Consider the following 25,786-nt stretch of genomic DNA (forward strand, 5'->3'; position numbering starts at 1 on the left):
CCTGGGCTGCATATTTTGGCTGGTGCGATTAGTTTGGTCTGAGTGTGTAGCGGTGTGTTTATGGCCCCGCGGATAGTTGAAAAATATACCCGGGCGCACAGGCCACGGCGACAGTAACAAAAACACTTACACTTGTTTTGCCACTGCTGCCTTCACCTTTGTGTATTTAGACATGTGTTTTTAATGTCTCTGTCCTATGATTAAATATGTAACTTTTAGCAGTATTCTTTAAGAGGATAGATCTGCTTTAGTATAAAACGCCACCCTTCCGATTTAATAGAAACCTCTTTTTAGCTGTTAAAGAATCCTATAAAGAGAAAAAACGTTGACCATGATTGAAACAGTGACTATTTTACGGAATGAGCTTTATGTCACTTAACCACTGATTCTTTTCATGCGATCAGTGAACTTTACTGAGCACTTGAACTGCACCTATCTGTATTCCGAAGGTCTACAGTCAGGACGCAAGCGTTACCTTCACGTGTCAAAAACGTCTACCGTGATTGGCCCATCCTTGTTTATTCCGCCATTTGATTGGTTTAGGACCATAGCAACAAACCGCCATGTAATTTTTTTCTTCCACAAATCGACGACAAACGGAGATACTTTACAGACATTTATGCGTCGTGAATTTCAGGTTTGATATGAAGCATATACCCATTTCAGTATTGTTTACCGTCTGTACCATGTCCGACTTTTTTGGCGTCTTTTAAAGGTCTTTCTGAGCAGTTTGTAGAGCCTCGGCCTGTCGTAGGTAAGGCTTCAATAAGGAGGCATTTCATTGGATAAACCACTGACCGTGTAAGCAGTATAAACACACGCCATTAAAGCTGCGTTTAACCAGTGTTTTTAACATGTTAGCGCTTTATTGCCCCTTCAGCCAGTCCTTCGCATGTCTTCGCATGTCTAGTATAATGTTATTATGATCAAGACATTGTCCTCCTATGTCTCTTTGTTCAGAGTACCAGCTCAGTTACGCTGTCCTACTTTAAGTGGCTTTTTATCAGACAAACATTGAAAAGTATTTTTATTTGCCTCTCATAAGTTGAGATTTACCCACTCAGCTATCCTAAACTGCAGAAATTCAGTGCTTTCATCACAACACAGAAGAGTGGCGTTGCACGATTATGCTTTACTGCTGCACCACTGTAACATTTACTAATGATGGTGTTAAATGCATATTATCATGTAATGTTATATAGATACAGTCTACAGTTTTTATTGTAATATTTATATTATATATATTTATATTTATTGTATAATTTTATTGTTCACTTCACTTCAGTTAAAACTAATGTATTCTAATACAACACCACCTCATAAACCCTTCAAGAAGGTTCTTGAACCACAAACTAATGTCATACTATTTTTCAGACTGGTCTGTAGATTCTAGGAATCTGGAGAAAGTCATGGAGAAAGTGAAGGTGTATGAGGTGGTGAAAGTGACTGAGGAGGGGGAGAGCTGCTACAACCAAATGGAAGTGACTCCTCCAAAAAAGAGGAAAAGCAAAGCTCAGGAAGACAATGTGGAGAAACCTAAGAAACCCAGGTAATTTACATAGCCCAAAGGCCAGCTGTCAAAATCTCACAGCATTAAGTACGGCCCAAAACAGACTGAGCCTACAATTCTGGCCCATTGTCACATACTGACTGTAGACATGTTATCTGTCTGTTTTAGGTCTGCCTACCTGCTATACTACTTTGATGTCCATCAGATTATGCAACAAGAAATCCCTAATCTGCCACAGTCAGAGATCAACAAGCGTATCAGTGAGAGCTGGAAAAGGCTCAGCGTAGCTGAGAAAAGCTACTACCTCGAGAAGGCCAAGTCGGAGAAAGAGGGCATAGATACAGTAAGCTACATCCTTGACTCTTTTTTTTAGTTTGTTTTTATCTAGGTGACTGAAAATTCATGGAGATTATACACTCACTGGCCACTTCACATAATAAACATAAAGTGTAACTATCGCTTTTCTGACAATGTCACAAAAACTTGAAATGTATAAGATTTGTAAAAGTAGAAGTCATGGCAGGGCTGTTGTATTGGATTTCATAAAAGTGCGTAGGTGTAGCTTATGAAGTGAGTATATATATTCAGAATAAAACTTCCTGATTAAACTTCAAAAGTACTCAGAAGAAGAATTCCTCATTTAAAAATCAGAACAACCTATTTTGAGGGGCCTCATTCATGTTAATTTACTATTCTCAGGAACGTGCATTAATTTACAACAGGTGGGATTCATCATATTCAAGAATGTCATTTACGACTGTTTCCTGGTGATACGAGTGTTTGATGAATCCGGCACCCTCGTAAATTCCAACTTATGAAAAAAATATGGCAGATTTAAGAAAAAGAATACGAACATGTTCTTGCATCTGGCCCATTGAGAGTACTTTCCATGTGAATGTGAATCTGAATCATGGTTTGTTACCCATTAAAACTCATCAATGCTTACACAAATTAATTTAATTTAAGAATCACTGGTCACCTTAATCAAAAAGTACCCAACAATGAGTTATGAAAGTCTTTGATAAACCGATTACAGGAACTCTCATTTTCATCTGCTAAACTCTCCTGGTTAATACATATAAAAACTGTAGAGACGTTAACATGTATTCTGATAAAACTGTTGTGTCAGTAGGATGCACAGCCGTAAATTAATAATGGTGTGTTCTGGCAGTATTTTGTATCAAGAAAGTCACAAAGTCATTCGTTGTCTTTCTCTAGTTTATTCAGTTGTCTGCAAACAGACTCCTTGCTGTCTCAAGCGTGAGATGGCACGAGTGAGCCCAGAGCAGAGGAAATTGTCAGATTTATATACAATACATTATCTTGTGAAAGGATGACCTTGTTCTACCATCAGAATGATGTAAGCACAATAGTTATGTCATAATGTGTGTACAATCAGGACAATGATTAGTCAGTAGATTATAACATACATGATGTTCACTCAGTGTTCAATGATGTTCACTCAATCTGCATTTCATGTAACATAAGTGGTGTCATGGTCAGCAGATGATGACACACACATACACCTAATCATATAACATAGTTGCTCATTTGTATCAGAGAAGATTAATAATAAGAATTCCCATCACAGGTGCTAACAGGTTTTCATAAGATAGAGCTTTAGCTCTAGTTTTTCTTTATGATTATGCACCGCAGAGCACTCACGCTGTCAACTTGATTGATTTCAGTTGTAATGAATACATTTGGCTCATGTAACTACAGAGTGAAGTGACCCAGTCATTAGCCTCAATTATCATAGCAGAGGATCTTTGTCATCTGCATCAGCCTAATGTACATACTAGTGTATACTACAATAATTTCACAATTACTCTCCATGTTTTTTTTCTCTCAGTCCTCTCTCAGTCCCTCCAAAGACCTGCCAGGCTTCCGCAAGATCCTCCCCAGAGCCAGCTACTTCCTCTTGGCTAAAGGCTGCTCCTCGAATCACCAGCCAGGGCTCTCTCAGCCAGAGGTCAGCGTGGAGTCTCTTGATCCTCCAGTGGAGGGAGGTTTGCCCTCTGCCTCTCTCGCCCAAGAGCCTCATTTTCAACCTCTCAACTTGGCTGGTGAAGTAGAACTTTCCGAGCAACTTATTGTTGTCAATGATGTAGCAGAGGAAACGGCAGCAGCGTCTCTTCTCACGACCTTACAAGGAAACCCACCTTCTTCGTCCTCCTCCGTCTCCTCCAAAGCCCCGGCTTCCACAGATGCCCAAGTCTCACAGAGTGCTGTTAACCTTAAAGCAAACATGGTCTCACTGAAAGGAAATGAGACAAGAGTTGCTGGTGGCGGTTATGGCGGGGCAATGATGCAGCAAATACAGGGGGAAACGGCACAGGTGGTTGCCATCATACCCACCCAGGTAAGAATTGAATGTCCTTCTAACAGTTGCTGTGGCAGAAAGGTTCACCATTTAAAACACTGTTTTTACTAATGCAGTGACACATTTTTTTCCTCATTTCACTTCAGAACCTGCTGGAGCCCAAGTCTTTGGCAGGTATCAGCTCTGTGGGCCCAGTAATGATGGTCTCTGTAGGAGCCAGTGCAGAACGAAGTTCTACTTCTTCGTATAAAATGGTAAGCACCCACACTTTCCACCCAGCTTAGAAAAGTCAATACTAAATTAGTAAGCACAGAATACACAGAAAAAAAGTCAAAAGAAAAAACTGAGAAATCACACGAGTGGCTGTGGTAAAAAGAGTTGATAGACAGGAATTTATACATTTGCCTGTTTGTTGCAGTCTGTGAAGACATACACCAGAAGAGGTCGAGGGAGGTGTCTAAATCCTGGCTGTTCTTTTGTGTATGTTACCCGCCACAAACCACCGACATGCCCTGAATGTGGGAGCCACCTTGGTGGCAAATGGATACCTGCTGTAAGTATCAAGAAATATATGCACAAACATTTTGTGATGTTGAATCTTTCATGAACATACAGAGGTATCTCTTTTTTTCATTAAATGTCATTAAGACCTGCCATTTAGGTTAAGTAATTTTGGCTGCATTTATATATCAGGCAAAGAAAACACAAGAGAAAGAAGCTGCATCCAAGCAATTGCCAGAGAAAGCTGAAACCAAGTCTAAGGAAAGCTGCCAACCTACATTGCTCTGTGCTCAGGATGGGAACGCTGCTATCAGTAAAACAAACACCACTGGGAGTGAAAAAGAAGGGCAAGTTCAACGGTGTGCCAAAAAGCAGCGTGCAGTTCCAGCTGTAAAGCCACCAGAGGGCAGCGGCACCAAATCACAGGAACAAACAGAGTGAGCATATCAGTAACAATAAATACACACAGTGGCCTTCTTAAAATGATTTTACTAAATGTTTTTATCCTAAGTTTGACAACAGCTTGTATAAGAGTCAACATACTTTCCCTCTCTCATTGAATAGGCAACTGAAAGACAGTGTGAAAAGTGTGACAGCCCAAAGTCAAAGCAGAAGCAGTGCAGCTGTGCAGAAGAGACCTGTAAGACCCATCCTCCCTGCCTATTATAGCACAGGTGAGATAAGACATACGGTTCACGGGTAATGTTCTGTTGCAGTGTTAAAATAGACCATGCTAATATGAATTAACATAATTGCTTGTGTCTGTATTTCCAGGCCGAGCATTGTTCCAGATCATAACTGTCCCACCTGACAAAGGAAAATTTCCAACTGCAAACAACAATAAATCCTCCTCTGGTATTGTGCATCATTTGCTTTTTGCTTTTTAATGAGACTTTTCTTTTTAGTCCTAGCTTGCATACAGTTTGATTGTATGTTCATTCAGTGCTTACCACTCGGAAGTGCAGACCACTATGAATGTATTTGGTTACACTCAGAGGAAGTGAGATGTCTGTAGAGGGGACTGTACCTTTGAGGTTTTTGCTCTCTGATGAGGATGTTTTCTTTTTGCAACCGCAGTGCCGCGAGAGAGTTTCACAGGTCTCAAACCCAGCACCTTAAAACAGCTTGGTCAGGCAGTCACAACCACAGCCAAGCAGGTAAAAACACAAGCACACACAAATAGATAATAAAACTACAGATTTCATTAGGTGTCCTCACTCAATGTATATATTTTTTTTCATAGGATCCTCCAATTGAAGCAGAAGGAAGTCAGCCTGTTGCTTCACTGACTGATAGGAGAGTGAATATCGTGTCAGTCGTGCCTTTCAAACAGCACACAGTCTCCAACTTTGTTAGTATATTTCTGTTTCTTGTTTAAATTTAGCTTGCTCGAATTTAGAGTTTTACTGCTGTGTCTTAATGAAATTCTTCAGTGTTTTCCTGCAAAATAATTTAATCCGTTTCATTTTTTGATAAGTTGGTCTTCTTTCTTCTCTTAGGATTTGGGGCTGTCTACAGCTCGAGGCAGGGGTCGCTGTAAGAACCCATTCTGTGACTATATGTATAAAAACAGACACAAACCTGCAGTGTGCCCTAAATGTGGCTGCGAGCTGACGCAGAGGAACACCAAAGGAACAAAGGTGAAAGCATACTTCCTTCACATACTGTAGAATTACTGTAATCTCCAGCTGTTTCTCTGACCTCTTGACCTCCTTTTTGAGTCTCAACACAAACGTGAGCAGTTGCCTTTTAGCAATCATAAATCTTGGCTTCTTTGGTCTGCAATATGAAGTCATTCATCTTTGCAGTTTTCAGAATTGGTGTCATCTTTTTCATCCTTAATAGTCTGTTTCTTCTCTTTATGTCATTTTGTTTCACTGTATTTTAGGTTCTATTCGGATTTTCTTCTCTTACCAGTTTTAATAACCGTGGTAGCACTGTATTTCTCCCTCGGCATGCTTATTGCTAATTGCTTATTGTTAGATATTTTTTGCTCCTTGTTCACCTTAACTCATTGGCTGCCAGCCATTTTCAGAGCAGAGCCCCATACTGCCAGCATTTTGACCGATCTTTCAAGACCCACTGAATATTTTGTTCTATGACTATGTAAACACCGAAGGTACCAAAAGAAAGAGAGAAAAACATAATTGATGTCAATGACAGCCAATGAGTTAATGTGTTGATTTTTTTTTTAAAGATTTTGTTGGCATAGACACCTTTATTAAGCAGTAGACAGACAGGAAACATGGGAGAGAGGGGGGGGGGGGGGGTGACATGCAGCAAAGGACCTCCGATCGGGATTCGAACCAGGGTCGGCTGCGTATATGGCATGCTCTCTAATCACTCGACCACCTGCGCGTCCCCACCTTAATGTGTTGATTATTAAACCTCTCACCTCGTCCCTCTTTAAAAGCTTCAATAATTGAATTTGGATCAATTGTTCTCATATTGTCCCTCTTTTGCAGTCTGAGACTCTGCTGGATCCATACCAGGCCCTGACTACTGCTCAGAAAGACCTCCAGCGCCAGTCTACCCTGCAGCTACTGCGCCGTTCCCTTCTTATTCCCGAGAGCGAGACTGAGCTCCAGGAGACGCTGACCCTCATCCAGGAGCTCAACAGTCTTCAGATTGTCTTGGTTCAGCCAGGGGACCAGGAACAGGAGGACGGCACTGAGGCAGAGACGCTGGTCGAGTCTGGCTGGCCTCAGTTCTATGAATCAGCAGCTACTCATTGTAGCCAGTGTAACTACCCTCTTTTCAAAGGAGATCAGAGGTGAGTAGATAGGAATGGGGATAACGAGGTCTAGATAATTAAGCAGACATTTAATCACAAGCTCATCTTCATTTCTGTACTTCTGTTTTTGTATTTCAGCAGTCATGTTGTGTTGATGTCTGGTTTTCTAATGAATGCACTTTTTTTGTCCGTATTTGTGTGCACATCGTAGTACTGTTGCAGGACAGGAGGACTGCTGGTTGCTGACTGAGACATTGATCCAGACGGCTTCTCTCCAGCTCAAGGTGTGTCTCAACGTTCAGTGTCTGGCCCTGCACAGCTTCACTGACCTGCATCCAGGTAAACAGCGTTTAATTTTTGGTTGACAACAAACCCTTGTGTCTTCTATATTGTTCATTTAACTTTTCGTCAAACGTGAAGTTCCCCATGGCAGACAGCTCTCTGTTGCCTATGTTTAGTTGTCCTTCATCATGTAGTCAGGAGACAGAGTTATCAACACAACAGTTGAGATTGCGGGTAAACTCTAAGAAATCATGTGTGTGACTTTATCTTACCCTTCAAAACTACACTCATTGCTCTGTGGTTTGATTCTGGATCTTTGTTGCATGTTGTCCCCCATCTTTCTCCCCCCTTATTTCCTGCCATTTCTCCAACATGCCCCGACATATATATATATATATATAACCTCTGCTGATTAGATATGACCTAAATTTAAGCAAAAGATCATTTTATTCATTTTGGGCATATTCAGGATAATGTTCCTTGGCCAGAAGGGGGCACCACAACAGTTAATAATGCGTGACCCCCTTTCGTGGCAGTAAATGCAGGTCACACGGTTTTACATGCTTTAGGAGAATATCAGCAAATATCAACAGAAGAATTTCAGTGAAACCACATCAATGCTTGGTTTATTCTGATATTCAGCTGCTTAATGAGGCAGTACTTAATGGCGTCACTATCATCTCTTTCTGTTCAGGTTTTTACAGGGTTTTCATCATTTTTTTGCTTTATTTGCATGAGATAGTATTTGTCAGTTAGTTAATGGTAACAGTTCTTTCAAGATATTTACGGCTGTGTGACCTATAACCAGTTCTTTCTGTGGATTTGTTTTGTTTGTTGACAGGTTTGTTCAACATTGGGAACAAACTGCTGGTCAGTATTGACCTGTTTCTGAAGATCAGGGCCAATCTTAAACTGGGCCTCCCACCCTCTCAGGTTGCTAGGACCCTACTGGACCATGTCCCCAATCACCCTGGTAAACACTGTGGATTACTCTGGGACCACAATGATGCTGCTACCATCATAGTTCAATTTAGTCCTTTTGAATGGCACTTTTATCACTTCTGTTTTTGTCTTTGCATCAGTCCACGTTCTGAATCCAGATGAGTCATCTCAAATTCAAGAGCTTCTCCTGAGTGGCTACTGGGCCTTTGAGTGTCTGACAGTGCGAGATTACAACGATATGATCTGCGGCATTTGTGGCGTCGCTCCAAAGCTGGAGATCGCACAGAGATACACAAAGAATGTTCTGGAGCTCAAGAATGTGGAGGTGACAGATTCAGACCAAAAGATTGTAATTAAAACACTTACAGAGCTTTTTTGCAGTGATAACGTTTTATTCTTCTCTGTAGTTTACATGGCCTGAGTTTTCAATCTCGGATGAGGTGCACGTGGATGACTTTTGGCTGACCATGGAAAGTGAGGCAATCGAACAGGCAGCTTTCCCCACAGACATCCCCATCACACGGGTAGATGCTTCTATTATTGCTCCCTTCATTCCCCCACTGATGAGGAGCCCCACTGTAATCAACACAGAGAAGGATAAAGTCCTGGCACACACAGAGAAGCCCTCAGGTACAAGTGTGTTATAAACTACGACTTCATTTCAGCATTTGTACACACTTACTGTTAATCCTTGAAAAGGGTTTTCTTTTGAAGTCAGAAATCTGTCTCCATCCCTGATATGTAATCTTTTGCTTAACTGTTGCAGGAGATCCATCAGTTTTGGTACGTCTCATTCATGACGGTCAGCTGAGACTCGACAAGATTGAAGATCACAGTGAGGACGAGCTGAAAACAATACTGGACCGCTGTGGGGTGAACATCACCCCAGGCTCTAACAAGGTGTGAGGCCTGGGCTTTTGTGCTTATTATGCAAGCACCTTTTAGCTTTTTAATGTTAAAGTAAACATGTTGACTGCAAAAAGTTAGCAAAAATACAAGTGTTGCTGTTCAAGCAAACACACCAATCATGTGATAAGTTATTGGTCTACAGCACAGGAAATTCCCTCCCCTGCCCTTTACCCTGAGGCTGATAGTGGCTAAATGTCTAACCCTAACCCTAACCCATTTTAGGAAGATAGCTTGCTTTCTGTGGTGGAAACCTGAAATAGTTTGACAGAATGTTTTCTTAATCATTACTCCATGTTTTTGTTCATCTTATCTTTGCTTACTATAAGATACTCAAATCTGTGTGGGAGTTTGTTTAAATAAAAGCCTCCTTGGTCTCTCCTTCTGTGTTAGAATGAGCTGCTGGCCTCCCTCATCTCCTTGTACACGCTTGTTCATAGTGGTCTCTCCACGGCCCCCCAGCCCCCTCAACACCTCACTGCTGGAAAGCTGACCAAGGTCTGCCCCCACAAGGTAAAAACAGCAGCACAACCATTGTTTTAACTAGTCATCCTAATCATGAGTTGACTTGACAGTTCAAAACCAAACCAAAAAGCTCTGTGTGTGATACTGTTCAAAATTTAGCATTTCAAACTGAAATTGTAAACCAGTCCTACTTGAAACACCAAACTTTTGAAACTCTTTTAAAGCTTCAAAAGTTTTTATTCATCACACTGAGTCTGTTATTCTGCAAAACTTTAAAAGGGTTTTCAGTCTTCAATTGTCCACGTCTGTCCCTTCCCTGTGTTCAGGTGGTCTGTGGCTCTAAGTACTTGGTGAGAGGAGAGACGGCTCGAGACCATGTTGACCTGCTGCTGTCCTCACGCTACTGGCCCCCAGTCTACGTGAATGACTGCGCTCGTCAGGTGGCTCTGTTCACTGACATGCAGTACCCAGAGCTGGCAGCCCAGATGTGGGGCAGGAACCAAGGCTGTTTTTCTGACCCCTTTGAGAAGCCTGTGGTGAGTGATTTCAATCAAATTTAGTTATCTGTTGAGAAACTTTAGTATGTGCTTTTTTAAATGGAAAACAAAATTAATTAAAGACCTTATTAGTATTTAATTTTTTTGGAACAGATAAATTGTAAGTATATTCAAATATATAATTGAAAAGTAGCTTGAAAAAAGAAATCTCAGGGTCATTACTGTTTACACGCATTAAAGCTATAAAACAGAAAATGGTAATTTTCTTAGTGTTAGTCCATGTCCTAAAAGTTACATTTTAGTTGGATGCATTGCAGTTGAATTTAATCCAAAAATCCACCATCTCTTTTGTTCTTTAGTTTGTGTCGTGCTCTGAGCTGGAGGACCAGCTGTACAGCGCTGACCAGTCATTGGTGGGAGAGAACCAGCATGTCCACCCCATCACCAAGTCTTCTTCTTGCTGGCTGGTGCATCCTCCTGGAGCGTCTCAGGCCCATGAACCCCTTGCTCCAGAACACCACTCCTTTGCCCTCTGCAGAGACCTGGAGCCCTACATCAGCCTGGTGGCTGAGCTGGAGAGAGAGGAGGAGGAAGGATTAGAACAGGATAAACAGACAGATGAAGCTGAGAAAGACTCCACAGAGAAACCAGAGGACTGTCCCTCAGTGAGCCATGCACGGCAGCAACCTGTGGTTTTCAACAACACAGCCTATTACTACCTTTTCAACCGTCTGGTGGATTTTCTCTCCAGCAGGGACATTGTGAACGATCAGATCAACCAAGTGGTGAAGGCCTGCCAACCTGGAGAGGTAGTGATCAGAGACGCGCTGTACCGACTGGGAGTGGCCCAGATCAACACAGAGGAAGATGAAGGAATGGATACGGGGGGACAGAAACAAGAGGAGGGGGCAGAGACTACATATGAGGTTGTCCTGCCTGAATGAAAAAATATCAGGATGGACAGATGGATTGACATGCAGGTAGAGGGGTGGACGGAATATAAAAATCACTGACTGAAAAGAGAGGAGTGCCCTTAAGAGAGATGAAAGTACTACCAGAAGGGAGAGATGTGGTGTTAACCCTTACCCTAATCCAATGACTATGGAAACTGAATAATGAAGAGTTTTAGTGCTGTACAGTATTTAACTGTTAATAAGGACTGCTTGCCTGTGAGGGAGCATATTTGATCAGCTATACTGAATTTACAGATTTTATATATTGAATATGGATAAAGTGTGTTCATTTTGGCAGAAGTGGACCTTCATGTAAAGTGCAGTTGTCAGAAACTAAAGAATTACATTTCAGATTGCAGGTTATAAGGTCATTATAACCATTTCTACGTCAGTGTAAAAATAAATACACAGATAATGGAGACTGTCAAAACTTACCACTTCAAATGACTAAAAGAATGTAAGTATTTTGTGTTTTTTAACCAGTAAGTTAAGTGTGTGTGTGTGTGTGTGTGTGTGTGTGTGTGTGTGAGACATACACTTGAAAGTATAAGTTATGTTTTCCTGTTACTTGAAAGAATGTATACAGGATTTTTAATAACTCAGCTGCTTCTTGCCTGAATATAAATGTTTACCAATGCTGTATTTATTGTTGTTTTTATGAGACAGCTCTGCTTTATGTTTCATACTCTTACCTCTCACTTGTTGCCTTTTGGACTGAGGTTTGCTTTTAAAAGGGGATGATGACGTGTGTCTGTTGATTGTACTGTATCTTAATGTGTTGATGAACTCTGTGGCCTTTGTTTTATTTAGGCTCAAAATATCTTTTCAACAGAGACCCAGTTTAGGATGCATTCAATGAATTGTCTCAACTCCAGTTAACCAATCAGCAGCCAGCCTCTGAGCGCAAACTGAAGAGATCTAGAATACCTGCAGCACAAAGTGCGTTAGAAATGAATCTGATGATTGTTTTTTAGTTTGTTAGGACTGGTCACTAATGTTAAGCTTAATGGTGCACTAACAAGACTCTTGGAGTGCTGTGTTGAAAATCTGCACATTTACTGAAACCTCAAGTATTCAATAAGGACATCTGTTGGTCAAAAGATATTACAGCAGCCAAGTGTATCGTAAATAAAGAAAATGTTGCAATGTCTGCAAATAGTTGGACCTTTAAATTAAACTGCTGATGCAACAAATAAATATAAATAGACTTTGCGATAAAGTGATTAAGCTTCTTTTAACTGGACTTTGACCACAAATATAATTTATAACAGCAGTGAAGGGGAAAAACACAATCGTGTTTAATCTACTATGAGTCTTTTCTTATTCATGTCTTCATCCAAACTACCCGGCAGAATTACTAACATTCCCGTACCAGTCATGTGGTATGAAAAGAGGCTTCAGATGCCATCGATGACATGGTTATCGTGAACGCCACAGAACGCAAGAGCTCCTAACAGTGAAGACTTGGACAGATGGATGAGAGTTGAAGCAGAGAAACCTTCGATACAGTAAAGTCAGGCATTTGCAGAACTTTTTGTAACCCTAACCCTTTAAGAAGCATGCCTCTGTTGAATTAGATCCAATATAAAAATCACTGTCTTGCCCTCATAACCCAAATATAGGCTAGTTATATTGGCTGATATGCTAACATTAACACTATTCCTTTTATTTCCATTTCCACTCTGTTTTTTGTCTGTCTTTTTTAAGCTTGGACTCTGCAATAAAAAACAACATTTTTAACAGTACCTCTAATTGTAGAGGTGCCGCAAGCAATGTCATTGGGATTGCGGATTTACAGGAATTGAGCGTAAACTGTGTCAAAGGGAAATATTACACAGTTGAAAATACCCAAAAATGTAAAGTAAGGCTCAGCACAAGCTGGACCAGCTAGCTTAAAATACTGGTTATATGTCACTATATTGATATTTTAAGACTGAATTGTAACATTTGTCACAATGACCTGAAACCTTTGATACCCAACACTTAACTAATAATGCCTTCCACTTGTTTGACATGAGGGAGGATATTCTTGGCTTTATCACACAGGTTAAATTAACTGAATTGACTCTATCAGTCTTTTTTAACTATTCAACACAGACCTTTCATTTTTTCACGGAGTTCGTTATGGAGCTGCACATTACTTATCTAATAAAATGCAATGTTTCGGACCAGAACAACCAGCATATTGAAGACAAACATCAACACGAAGCCCAAGACTGTGCTGTTGCTAAGAAATGCTTAGGGATCTTTCTTTGGACAAACATATTTTAAGATGAAGTGAAACAGGACAGAAAAAAGGGAAAGAGTAGAGTAGGACTCAGCACTGACGGGAATGTTATACTTTACTCAAATTCAATAATTCAGTTTCTTGGTAGACACTGGAACAGAGACTGAATTTACTTCTCATTAAATAAAAACAAGTGTTTAAGAGACATGAGCTAATAAAAAAAGCAATATTATTCTAGCTAAAACTGCACAAAGGAGGAAAAGCCTTTAGATTTTCTGTAGTCTCAGTGGTGTGATGAATACTTCCCCAAAAAAACTTTAGAGTTGTGCAATGATGACAGATACTGTGGGAAATTAACCAGAGGAAATGCAGATTGGACAATATCCAATAGAAAATAGGAAGTAAGGAGAGAACATCAAGGCCACCACACTCATGTCTCACATCAAAATGCAGCAGGATGTATTCATATAAACTTCACATTAGACTCTGGAGCTTCAATGGTAAAGCTTTATTCAACGCCTCTGCAGTTTTACAGTGATTTAATGTGCAGCTTTTGCATTGATTGTCTCATTTGCACGGAAACACACAACACATGTATGAAACACTGATTTACTACTCTACAACATTTCAGCGAAAATAAAGATAATTCTTGATTTACATCATGAGATATATACATTATTAGACATCTCACTCACATTTCACTCAGATGCAAGCACATTTGAAATGCCTGAAGTCGCATATATTTGCAGTCTTTATCTCTCACGTAGCTTATATCTTATTCTAACATTTTCATACAGTTGGCAGTGTAGGCTGACTGCTACATAACAGACATCAGTGAAGCTTACATCTTAACATTCGTCTAATGCTACAGGAAATGAAAAGATTAAATTGTGCTACGCAAAACAAACAAACAAAGAAAACAAAAAAAAAAAAAAAACGTTCACATTGTAAAACATTGTTCATTTGATCCATAACTGGTCCACAGATTTCCCTGCTCAGCTCACTTGTAGCCTATTCCCTGCTCCTAAATCACACGGAACACTGGATAATTAATTAGATTGAAGTGGAACAATCACATGTTGCCACCGCCAACTGACACATACTGTAAGTGTGTCACAAGAAATACAGCTATAACCAAAAGCGCAGAGAGGAAAACAACATGATGATTCTTTGCCTTGACCATGGTCAATTTAATTTAAACCAGGGGGGGAAAAAACACTGTTAGGATTCTGAATTAAGATGATCAGAAAATAAAACATAACTTGGTTACAGCACATAAATATGAGTTGCTCACTTAGTTTCAGATTCATTGTTTTTGACTGCTGGGTTTGCTTCCTCTGAGAAAAACCTTATATGCTCGGAATTGATGAAAAGGAACTGAACCTGCTGACAAACATGACATTCATTTTCAAGGAGGGTAATAAAAAAAAACTATAATAAACATAGTGTACAATATATAATAAAACAAACAAACTCCTCTTGATATACTGTAGCAGATTATTTCTGGCGAATCATACAGATACCTCAAATGGAAGTAATGATAAACAGTCCACATAGGGAGTAAGTAGTTAAGGAAAGGGTAGGCATACAGCTTTGGATGCTTGTGTGGTTTGTTGACATGTTTCCTCCTTTCATGCCTTGCAGTCTGTGTTAGACGTGGCAATTTCTAGTCATGGTCTGCAAAGAAGCAAGTCACATGCTTGCTGCAGCTGCTTGTCTGTCTGGCAAGAAGGCACGGCAGGCAAAAAATAGCTGTGAAGTCGATTCTCCGCAACTGTCCGGCAGTAGAAGCTGTGGCTCTTTAGCCATGAACTATAGCTGATCCCATGCTTCTGTTGTTGTTGTTGTTGTTGTTGTTTTAATGTGTGATTGCTTTATTGATTGATTGGTAAGGACAGCTTTCAACAAAACTGATAGTTGTTGGTCTTCATCAGAGGCTGCTCCTCTTCCTCATGGTCACAAGACTGGTCACAGGGGCCATCGCAGAGCTTGGGCTCATCACACACTTCACCCTCTGTGACCTGCTGCTGCACATTCTGGTAAATTAGCTGTGGAGAAGCACAATTAGGATGGTGAAATTTGATCCAAGACAGCCAAAATCTCTATCTGTTCTGTCTTGATACAATGGTGTGATGAGTGAAATAATCCTTTAATTCAAGCATCATTTGATGGCATTCATCTAATATGTAGCAGAGGATTTTTCTGTTTTTAGTGACAGAATCACTTAAGTATATATATATTTTTTTTTGAACACCCAAATAAGATTTTATCTGAAAAAAAAGAAAAGAAAAGAAAATTAATTTAATGGGTTTGTCAGTACAACTAAACCTGTGTTGTCTCTTCAGAAGAATTAAGTGGAAAAAAGAAGGTTTCCTGAGGACATATTTGCTGAAGAATCACATGTTTGATTCCTTAGATAGTTTTGGCAAAGCCAGACTCAAACTTTTATAGCTTGCCGCATACAGTACAACTCACCTGCTCCTGCTCAGGTTGGTCCCCAAGTAGTCTTTCTATCATCTGACTGATCTTGCTGAAAGTTGGACGCTCTGTCGGCTCCAGATTCCAGCACATTTTCATGATCATGTAGCTGAAACAGACGTGAAACATGCTTGAGTAAAGCTGACAGTAAACAGATCTGTTTAAGACAGAGTGCCTTCATTGTTTGCTGAATTTTCAGGCATTTACATTCCACTGTATTTCACTAAAAACTGCTTCAACTTTGTGGTGTAAAAACCAAATTTGACAAATAAGGAAAGGCGGTGGTGGAGGTGGTGACGCAGTTTAATAAGAGAGACTTGTTCATAAGAACCCCTGCCCCTCCAGTCTCATTTTGCTGCCGTGAAATAGCAGTTACATGGGTTCCTAGCTTTGAGATCATGTGGCTAACAGGCAGAACTGAGGCCTGACTCACAGCAGAACAACAGATGATTGGGCCCTGACTCAGATTTAGTCCCTCTCCGTTTCCACAGCACAGTTATTCCGGGTGGTGTGACAGCCACGCCAAATCAGCACACACAGATGTTAGGGCCCTCTGAGATATTGGGAAAAACACCCTCTTTATTTTCTCATTTTGGTGGCTTGTTAAGTTTTGAGTTTGGGGTTAAAAGATAACCCAAAGCAAGTAAATTAAAAAGAGGAATAATGGAAGTACTTCATGAGGTTACCTCATGTGTCAGTTATTTCAGATGTCAGATAGGGTGGAAGACTGGCAAAGAAAAAAGGGATCTTTGTTCAGTCATGATGAACATTTGGGAAGCATGCTATTTGAACTGCACAGTGTTAAAGTCAATTTAGGATGAGCTATCTTTATAATTCAGGCATTGCTAATACTTATATCAATTTAAACAGTTATTGGTTACTACATGTTAGCAGCTGCTAGCATTAATACCACTAATCTGATGAGTTGAATGCCTGATAATAAGGCACCTATTACTATTGACTCAACTGTACAAACCCAGCTGAGAGTCACTTGATACTCTAGTAAAACTCAACTGATAATCAGGTGACACTAACTAGAGTATTAACATTGGCTGGTACACATACAATGTTCACAAAAGGGATGTGGGCAAAAAACATCCTTTGTATGCACCAGGCTTTACGTTATTCAAGTATGAAGCTTACATCTCAGGTGGAGCAAAGTCTGGTTGAGACATCTGGTATCCACGTTTCACCATCTTGTAGAACCTCGAGTCCACAGCCATGCTGGGGTAAGGACTCTTACCTGATAGAGAAGGATGTTATTTTAGAGAGCAAATGATGGAACAAATATGAGTAAATGTAGGCAACATTGGGTTTATCTTTTCACCTAGAGAGAAGATCTCCCACAGGAGGATGCCATAGGACCAGACATCACTCTGGATGGTGTACACACATTCAAAAATACTCTCTGGGGCCATCCACTTCACTGGCAGACGCGCCTTCAAAAACAAAGCCAAAAGGACAAAAAGCTAATGTGAGGTAATTGTTCATCTAACAACGGTATAGCTAGTTGATTTTTTGACATGTTACTTACATTGCCCTTCACCACGTAGTTGGAGTCATTCATGATGTCACGCGCCAAGCCAAAGTCACAAATCTTGGCGACTCGGTGGTCGGTCAAGAGAACATTCCTAGCAGCCACGTCTCTGTGAATACACTGCACACAGGCGCACAGTTTGTGTATGGTCATGCACCATAAAAGACAATAACATCTGTAGATGGAGTGCGTCTTGATGTGGTGTGAAAAATTATGATCAAATGCAAAGTGAATGTTGAAGAATGTGATGGGAAATACCCCTCATCACCCCCCTATGAACAGATTTCACACCCTTCATTTATAAAACGCAACATTTTTTCATACAATGTGGTTGCCTTTTTCTGAAACTTGATGGTCTACTCTCTAGGGACAGTAGCTGCTGCAGTGTTTCACATTTTAGATGTCAGTGCACTTGTATCCTTATACTGATGATACCACTCACATTTTTGGCAGCCAGAAAGTCAAGTCCTTGAGCCACTTGAAAGGAAAACCTCAGCAAATCATCAAGGTCCAGCGGCCATTCGCCAGTCTCCTCACACACAGATTCTGGGAAATGAATCACACAAAGAACGCTTTTCATTAGCACGCTTCTGCATACTGAATGCATTTGTGTAAATTCAACTGAGATTGAGTCAAAAAGCATTTTACCTCGAGTTGATTCTATGTTTGGAAGTTGGCTGGGTCTCATCTCTAAGTAGCTGCTCGAGGACGCACTAGAGATCCCGCTGTCACTGTTGGATGAAAAGAAAAAGATAGAGCAGGATGTCAGAAGAGACAGACAACATTGAGTGGATGTTTCAGACTTCATATTTTTTGTGATTTACCTCCTAATGAACTGTTTCTGATTACAGACGTTCTTGTAGTCATTCGACTTCTCCATGATATCTGGCATGTTCATAACAAAGTTCACGAATGTCTCTGCCTTCTGGCGAAGGAAGTTCAGGAGGTCACCAAGGATGCAGTACTCCGTGATCACAAGCACCGGTCCTGATGAGGAAACACACTATGCTATGACCCTCTGAACAAAGAAAACGTGTTTACATGCAAATGGATTCTTTACACTACATTTTCCATGACCAGCATGACTGAGAAATTTCATATACACATTTTTTTTTCGTTTTATGAGAGTTTTACCAAACAAAATACAGGAAAACTAAATGCTTACCTCCATAGGTGCAGGCTCCCAGTAGATTGACAATGTTCTCGTGGTGTCCCAGGTGGCTCAAGATCTTCAGTTCTGACATCAGAGCTTCCCTCTCATCTGAATGGGCACTTGCTGCAGGGACAGACAACACTGACTGTCATCATACCATCATCCTACCTGATCATGTGAAACAAATGTTTTAGGATTTTAAACTAAGTGATGCCTAAATCAGACATATTATTCACGTTATCTGGAACATTTTCAGATTTGCCAGTCACTCTGACTCGCTCATGCAAACAATGTTCTCTCTGTTCAATCGAAGATCTTAACATCGTCTTACCTTTTAACATTTTCACAGCCACACGCATCACATTGTCTTCCTTTCCCAGACCGAAGGCTGTGGCCTCAACGACCTTCCCAAAAGCTCCAGCACCCAGAATCTTTCCTGGATGGATGGAAAATTTGAGAAAGTAATTACATTTTCATTTCTAGTTGTTATTACTTATTATTGTATGGATATCTTATATTCTAATATTCTATTCATTTCTATATATAATAAATTTATAATTACTAAAAATGGCAGGTAATTCAAAATGTGAACATTTACGTGCATTTGAATCAATTTAGGAAAACTATGATGCACACCAAGTTTGAGCTTATCTCGTGGGAACTCCCACTTTTCGTTGTAAGGCAGCTGAGTGGGGTCGATGAAGGTGTAATTGTTTCCATCTCTTGCCTCAATGATCTTCCAACGAATCTCATACCTTGGTTTCTGAAGATTAAAATATAGAGAAAACACTGTATCAACCAATGTCTTTATTTGGATGTCATAAATATATAAATATAAATATAATTTGTACTACCACAATGTATATAGTGGTTACTTTTGCAATGAAAGTGTGCTTTACCTGCTTATATTTGTAAAACAGAAAAACCAAAAGCACAAGGAGGATGGCCAGAATGCCTGCTGCTCCAGTCAAGGTGGAAGTGAAGAGTTTGTCTGTGCAATTACAGAAAGATAAGTATTACTACATAATTTAACTCATAGACTGACTGTGTACTATGCAAGATCATTTATCTAATGTCTCTCTTGGAAATTTGTGTAGATATTTGTCTGCATTTGCAGAAAATATATAAAATGTATTAAAATGGCTGCAAATACATCTATACATAAAATAGAGTTGCACAGTTTTACAACATATTCAGCTTCCAAAGAAAGGGAGCAGCTGACCATGAGAACATCATTTTATAAGCCAGATATTAGATTTGGTTTGAGCTCCATCCATGTAACCGTACAATAACAACTGTGATCAGATCCTGAAAGTGAACAATTATCCAATACTGACCAGAAACCTCCATGGCAAACGTGTCGCTGCTGATGCCAACGAGGTTAAAGGCCACACACTCGACTGTCATCCTCCGGTTGGATGGCCCCACGGTGAGGACACTCTCCACCTCCACAGCCCCATACTCCTCCCTCTGGACCTCCACCGTTGGAGCTTGGAGGGGAATGGCCATCTGCATCCCTGTGGTGTTTTCATTGCACCTGCCTCATTGAAACAAATATGCGGTCAGACGAAGGCACACACTCTTACATGAACACTACTAAACTTTTACACCCTTGTTTGCTGTAAAATTGTACGTGCGGTCACAGCCCCCTATGCAGTAATACTTACGTGGGCCGTATTCCAAAACACTGGTACCAAATGATTCTGGGGGCAGGATAGCCAAATGAAGTGCAAGTCAGAGTTGTTATGTTTTCCCATCTCACCACAGCAACAGGCCTCTCTACCAGTGAGGGTAAAAATAGGGAAAAGAAAGACCAACATCAATTATCTGGTTAGTAAGAAGAAATGTTCCTTTTATTCAAGAAAAACCTAATTACACTGCACCACTATGAATGTGTTTACTGCTTTGATTTGTGTTGAATATACCACTTACGATACATTTGGACTTGGAATGTGATGGATGCATTTGCCAAGTCACTTCTGGCGTAGAAGGTGTACTGGCCCTGTTCCTGGGCATTCATTCGCTTCAGCTGCAGAGTAGCGTGGTATCTGATGGTGGGAAACACAAAACATAAAGGGTCTTTAAACAGAGGAAAAGAGGAATGTCTACAAAATGTGAAGTGACTAATTCTGTGGTTTGAATTCAGACGCTTCCTATGCATCATCGCCACAATAAAAAAAGAACACTGCTCTTCCCTCTAGCAACAGTTTCATGACCTGAGGAAATATAATGACCTTAATGTTCCCTGTCAAATTCACCCAATATGCACTGACAGCAGATTTCAAATCCAGAGTAACTTCCTCTTCCTGTAGTACATTTTATTGTTTTTTTTAAGTAAGCAGCTGAAACATGAGACTGCATTGTACCTGTTGTTGTATCGGATGAACTTTTGCTCCTGCGTTGACGTGTTGGGAGATGTTGGGGTGTGCCATCTGTGCTCTGTAATGTGAGGGTATGCCTCTATGAGCACACTAAGCTCCAGATCTTCCCCTTCGTTCACCTCAACTGAAAGACCCTGGTGGGCTAGCTTTGGAGACAGCTGTGGCAGCAGTCGGATGTATGGCTTATCTGTTCATGAGAATAAAGTTTGTTAGAAATGATCAATTCTTGAATGAATCAATCATGACAGTCTTTGTCTGTGGCTCACCTACAACCAGCAGGTATGTGGTTGAACTATTGACCCCTGCTTCATTAGTGCCGATGCAGGAAATGTTCCCCGTGTCTGCGAGGTCCACAGCGGGGATGGTCAGTATGCTCTGTATGTCCAGCCGGTTTTCTCCACTGGAGCGAACCCTTTCCTCTACAGTTGGTTTCTGAAAACAATATGAGGAAAAAGAACTGTTAAAATGATGAATATTGTCATGGTCAAGAGAGGACTCCCAGAATTCCTCACACTGACCGATTTGGTGGCATATTTCCAGGTGACGTTGTAGTTGAAGTTGGGATTGTGTGTGGTGCAGCGAATCTTGAGCTCTTCCCCAACAATGCGCACATACTCATCTGTCTCCAAGAAGACATATGGAGGGAAACGAAGCTCTAGAGAAAGAGAAAATCATATATGAGTGTCAAACTGGATGCACATATCACTCAACTTGATGACTGTTGTAATCAATTATTCCTAACAATCAAATTGTCTCACTCTGAATGACATTGATGGAAAAGGCCTTGGAGGTCCTCTCCACTCCATTGACCCTGGCTGTGCAGACATAATCTGCATTGAAACTGGGGTGGAGGCTGTGGATGAGAATACCACGGTGTCGGTCGACAGTGAAGTTCATTCCTGGTGGTACAGTGGTGCCGTTGTCCATACGGAGGCCCAGGTCTGTGGCTGATGGGTCAGTCAGAAGGCAGGGCAGCATGTAAAACTCACCCTCCTTTTTCACCACCTGCAGAGATGTGCTGCTGGTCCAGAAAACACGATTTGGATCTGGTGGAGAAGAGAATTGAGAGCATCTATAGATCACTGGAATAATTTGAGTTTTTATAAAATCTACGAACAGAACGGTACAACCAGTGTGAACAATGATCCACCCAAGCACTTACAAAACAACATTAGGAAGGTTGTCCCTCTGTTCTGTACACAAAACAGTAGGACTCTCTTTTCTCCGAGCTCACCTTTTACGTACACATGCACTGAGGAGGTCAGCTCACGATGCTGTGTGTAAACACACTTGTATGTTCCAGTGAATTCTGCAGAAGGACGCTCCACCTTTAAGGTGCGGATGTTCCCATTGCCCTTGGACACATAGCGCCTATGTTTGGAAAGTCTTGTTTGCCAGTTAACAGGCCCATCACCCTCACACCTCAGATCCAGAGGAGTTCCAGGTTTGACCACCACCTCAGGACCCACCACTTTAGAGTTGAACTTGATCACTGGACGCCTCCATTCCACTGAGAAGAAATGAAAATATGAATGATAGAATACATGTATTAACACAAAACACATTGCAAGAAAAGTGTGAGAGCAATTAGTCAAAATAGACTTTATTGCCAAAGTTCTTGTTGTTGTTTTGGTCATATTAAGATAATTCAGAGCTGTCTCATCTGCTTTGGGATTCAGATTTATTTTGGAAATATTCTGGTGAATTCAGGAAACAGATTGAAGACTTGGACCTAAAAAACATCCCTCTGTCCTTCTCACTTCTGCTTTTTACAGTCTTGCTATCTTGAGACTGAGGTTAGAATATGGAAAAACTGTAAATAACTGTTACTGTTGTGCTGCTAGAAATGAGAGATGCACATTAATACACATTCAAGAATTATAGTCATGAAAAGGGAGTAATATTGTCTGTACCGAAAAAGCAGACATCCTTGAGGGAGAAAAGGCTAAAAAGACACGGACCCCTAAGGGAAAAGATTTTTAGTTATGAAGAACAGTGCTCTCTTTTATGACTTTGTTGAGAAATTGGAAGCTTATGTACCTCAACTTGACACATCATTACATCTAAGCTTTATGTGGGGTTTGGACAGCTTCTGTTTTATTTCTTAAAGTTATTCGAGAGACTGAGAAGACCTTTCTTCTCAACTTGCTAGTGTTGCTCATTTAATGGAGCACTTGCGGTCATAATAGTTTCCTTGTAGGTTTTTGAACAGTTTGTTTTAAAAGTCTGAAGCAGAACTGAGACTCCATGTTCAGCATTTTCTATTCACTACAGTGCACAAAATAATGTAGAGAGATGTAGTTTCAAGCCTTGTAATGTAGTTTCAATCAGTATTTCAGTTCAGAATATCCTGACCGAGCACTGCAGTCAGCCCCTCTTCAATCATCTAAATGTACTATTCATCCAACCTCAAAATGACCACCAATTACACATCATACAGTTTTTCAACAGAAAGAAAAGCTAATCAATTCAGCCATAATTAAACCAAACAACAGATGCTTTTATGTTCTCAAATGCAAATACACAGTCATATACAGTATGTGGCATTCAAAATCTAGATTACTGTATATAATGTTGAGGGGCTTTTAATTTGTATGTCATCTGGTTGCCATTAGATACATTGTAACTCAAGGTGTGGTTTACATAAGAATAACATTAAAAGTAATTACAATGCATGCAGCTGACTTTGGGGGTAGACTATATGGTGCTGTGGTAAGAAGGGTTGAGTTAAGATTTAGGCTGTTTTTTTATGGGTTTTTTAAAAATATGTTTTATAAATTAAATCACTTACATACAACCCAAAAATAGTTTTAATGCAGTAACCATCAAAATAATCATTAAAACTAAGAGTAAATGTCCCCAAATGCAGTGTGTATGTAAAGTTTGCATTTGTAAATGTATTTGTTATTTGCCGTGAACACAGCAGTAATGTGCATGTAATGTGCAAAAGATGATAGTAAGTAAATGTCACATGTAGGTAATGGTGACACCATCAAGCCTCCAGGAAGAGCCCCAAGCTTTGAAGCCAATTGGACATAGCAACCAAAGTGTATAATTACAACTTTCGGGTCCGTCACGTGATGGTATTGGAGCCCAAAAAAACTTTTTCTGATGAACTTACATGGTAAAAGAAACATCTGTAATTCTTTTTCTTTCTTTTTTTTGAGTGTCACAACTCAATGACTCAAATGTCTAGAAGAGCGGCATGATTTAATAATTTTATCCCCATTCTGGACCCTGCCTCTAACGCTGTATCCACTTTTCTCTACGCATCCATGGTCACAATCCACTCGCCATAGACTGCTAGCAGCTGAGATGATCTGAACTAGCCCCCCAAACACCCAACACCCAAAAAAACAAACAACGTTGCAGATGATTGTCCTGCTCACTCAGCACAATAGAGTCAGATGCAGCATTTTTTCTTCTCAGCAGCAATGACCACGAGTTTTATGCCATGAAACGTCCAATATTAATCATAGAGTTTATACAGATATTTTTAGAGTGTTAGAGTGTATGAATAATTGGTGAGGTGAAGTGCAAATAATATTTATAATTTTAAAAAAGTTACTGCAATTTAATTTACTTTAACATTCAGATTTAATCCAAAATTAAACAAATTAAAAATCTTTTGAAAAAACTTTGAAACCACATATTGCCTGTCCTTTGAAAATGCTAAAATAGTTCACTCATATATTATTTTGGCTTTAGCTCATCGTCATTTGCATTTGGTTTCAGATTATTTATTACACTTTAAAGTCAGATTCTACTACAAAATTAGGCAAAGAAAAAACCAGAGTGAAAAGAAAAGACACTAACTACGCTGCAGCTGCATATTTAATAGCCAGAATTTGACAATGCCTTACCTGAAGCAGCAGAGGCCACAACCCCCAGCAGCAGCGTGAGCCAGGACTGCATCCTGGATCAACTTCAAACCTGCAGTTTGAGTCTTGATGTGTTTGAGAGCTACCAAACACTCTGCTTTCTCTCTGTAATGTAGGAGAGAGAAATGAGAAAACCGCATCAAACACGTGCTATCTGTCATGTCCCTCACTGGCTTCTCTTTTCTGAGTGGTCAGAGCAGTGTTGAATCTATTCTGCTATATTGTTGTCTTGGTTTGTGTATGTTGAATTCAGGAAATGTATGACTCACTTTGAGGAAGTCCTCCATTTTTACACTTAAAGAATTAATAAAACTAATAAATAAACTACACCTACACACTACATTGAATCATCACGCAGTGTGGAAGCATCATTCATTTATTTTAAATGTACTCACCTGCAGTTGTATTCAGCTTAACAGAGGGGTATAATAACTTCCCTGAGTTTGATGTTTCCAGCATCCAGAGCCGACAAAAGAGTCCCCTCTTCCCTTTCTGTTTGCCTCTGCCCTTCTTCTCCCTTCTGCTTGTTTACAGTCTCTTAGACAGAAGTCACACAGCAAACATGCAATCTTTCAGACAGCAAGTGGAAGGTGGGGGGAGCCGAGTGTGCGGAGAGGCGGATCAGCATATCAAGCTCAACAAATTAATGAGTCAGTGCCAATTTGCCACAGAAAGGAGCAATTCTCCTAAGACATCCATGGAGGTGAGACTAATCACCTCCTTCACTGCTGAACCATGGCTGCCAGGCTTTTCTAGCCGGGAAAGTGTGGACGCGTGGGAGATGGGAGGAAAATCAAAGGACTCTTAGAAATCTGACAAAGAAATCAGAGAAGGGAGATATGACAGTGCAGAGTGAGAAAAGTCATTATAGGTATGGTGGAAAGGACTGGTGCTGAGACGAAGTTATATGAAGATTCAGCTGGACATCACTGTCTGTAAGACAATCATTTAATTTGATATTAGTGGGACTTTAGGAACTCTTTTCCACCATAATTAGTATTTTTATTTGTTTTATT

The 25,786-nt window shown here is 40.3% G+C and overlaps 2 protein-coding genes across 2 annotated transcripts; one reads left to right on the forward strand and one right to left on the reverse strand.

Annotated features, from left to right (window-relative positions):
- Positions 1–1,409: 1,409 nt before the first annotated feature.
- On the forward strand, positions 1,410–11,982 carry hmgxb3 (HMG box domain containing 3). The gene is made up of 20 exons (XM_053324196.1): positions 1,410–1,549; positions 1,679–1,853; positions 3,363–3,872; positions 3,980–4,087; positions 4,252–4,386; positions 4,527–4,771; positions 4,899–5,008; positions 5,109–5,189; positions 5,412–5,491; positions 5,578–5,685; positions 5,834–5,974; positions 6,800–7,107; positions 7,280–7,407; positions 8,192–8,323; positions 8,433–8,617; positions 8,700–8,922; positions 9,059–9,192; positions 9,592–9,711; positions 9,990–10,199; positions 10,520–11,982. Exons 1-20 carry the CDS (start codon positions 1,410–1,412, stop codon positions 11,102–11,104), a joined length of 3,858 nt encoding a protein of 1,285 aa, XP_053180171.1. The 3' UTR covers positions 11,105–11,982.
- Positions 11,983–13,833: 1,851 nt separating this feature from the next.
- On the reverse strand, positions 13,834–25,304 carry csf1ra (colony stimulating factor 1 receptor, a). The gene is made up of 22 exons (XM_053324209.1): positions 25,166–25,304; positions 24,753–24,875; positions 22,124–22,399; positions 21,648–21,935; positions 21,408–21,544; positions 21,156–21,321; positions 20,875–21,076; positions 20,441–20,556; positions 20,176–20,287; positions 19,846–20,045; positions 19,408–19,499; positions 19,145–19,271; positions 18,840–18,944; positions 18,521–18,631; positions 18,180–18,342; positions 18,004–18,086; positions 17,798–17,901; positions 17,353–17,475; positions 17,146–17,257; positions 16,962–17,061; positions 15,816–15,927; positions 13,834–15,388 (listed from the first exon to the last, which is right to left on the reverse strand). The coding sequence occupies exons 2-22, from the start codon at positions 24,802–24,804 to the stop codon at positions 15,242–15,244; spliced, it is 2,928 nt and encodes a 975-aa protein (XP_053180184.1). The 5' UTR covers positions 24,805–24,875; positions 25,166–25,304; the 3' UTR covers positions 13,834–15,241.
- Between the last annotated feature and the right edge of the window lie 482 nt (positions 25,305–25,786).

The sequence above is a fragment of the Scomber japonicus genome, chromosome 8, assembly GCF_027409825.1.
Source record: "Scomber japonicus isolate fScoJap1 chromosome 8, fScoJap1.pri, whole genome shotgun sequence".
Classification (NCBI taxonomy): Eukaryota; Metazoa; Chordata; class Actinopteri; order Scombriformes; family Scombridae; genus Scomber; species Scomber japonicus.

Bases quoted from the DNA above. Each gene is read 5' to 3' on its own strand.
- hmgxb3 (XM_053324196.1), top strand. From the start codon at position 1,410: ATGGAGAAAGTGAAGGTGTATGAGGTGGTGAAAGTGACTGAGGAGGGG. The intron at 7,408-8,191 runs GTAAACAGCGTT...GTTTGTTGACAG, and splicing joins CTTCACTGACCTGCATCCAG to GTTTGTTCAACATTGGGAAC. The intron at 10,200-10,519 runs GTGAGTGATTTC...TTTGTTCTTTAG, and splicing joins ACCCCTTTGAGAAGCCTGTG to TTTGTGTCGTGCTCTGAGCT.
- csf1ra (XM_053324209.1), bottom strand. From the start codon at position 24,804: ATGCAGTCCTGGCTCACGCTGCTGCTGGGGGTTGTGGCCTCTGCTGCT. The intron at 20,288-20,440 runs GTAAGTGGTATA...CCTCACTGGTAG, and splicing joins ATTCCAAGTCCAAATGTATC to AGAGGCCTGTTGCTGTGGTG. The intron at 18,087-18,179 runs GTAAATCACAAA...TTCATCCAACAG, and splicing joins CAGAAACAGTTCATTAGGAG to TGACAGCGGGATCTCTAGTG.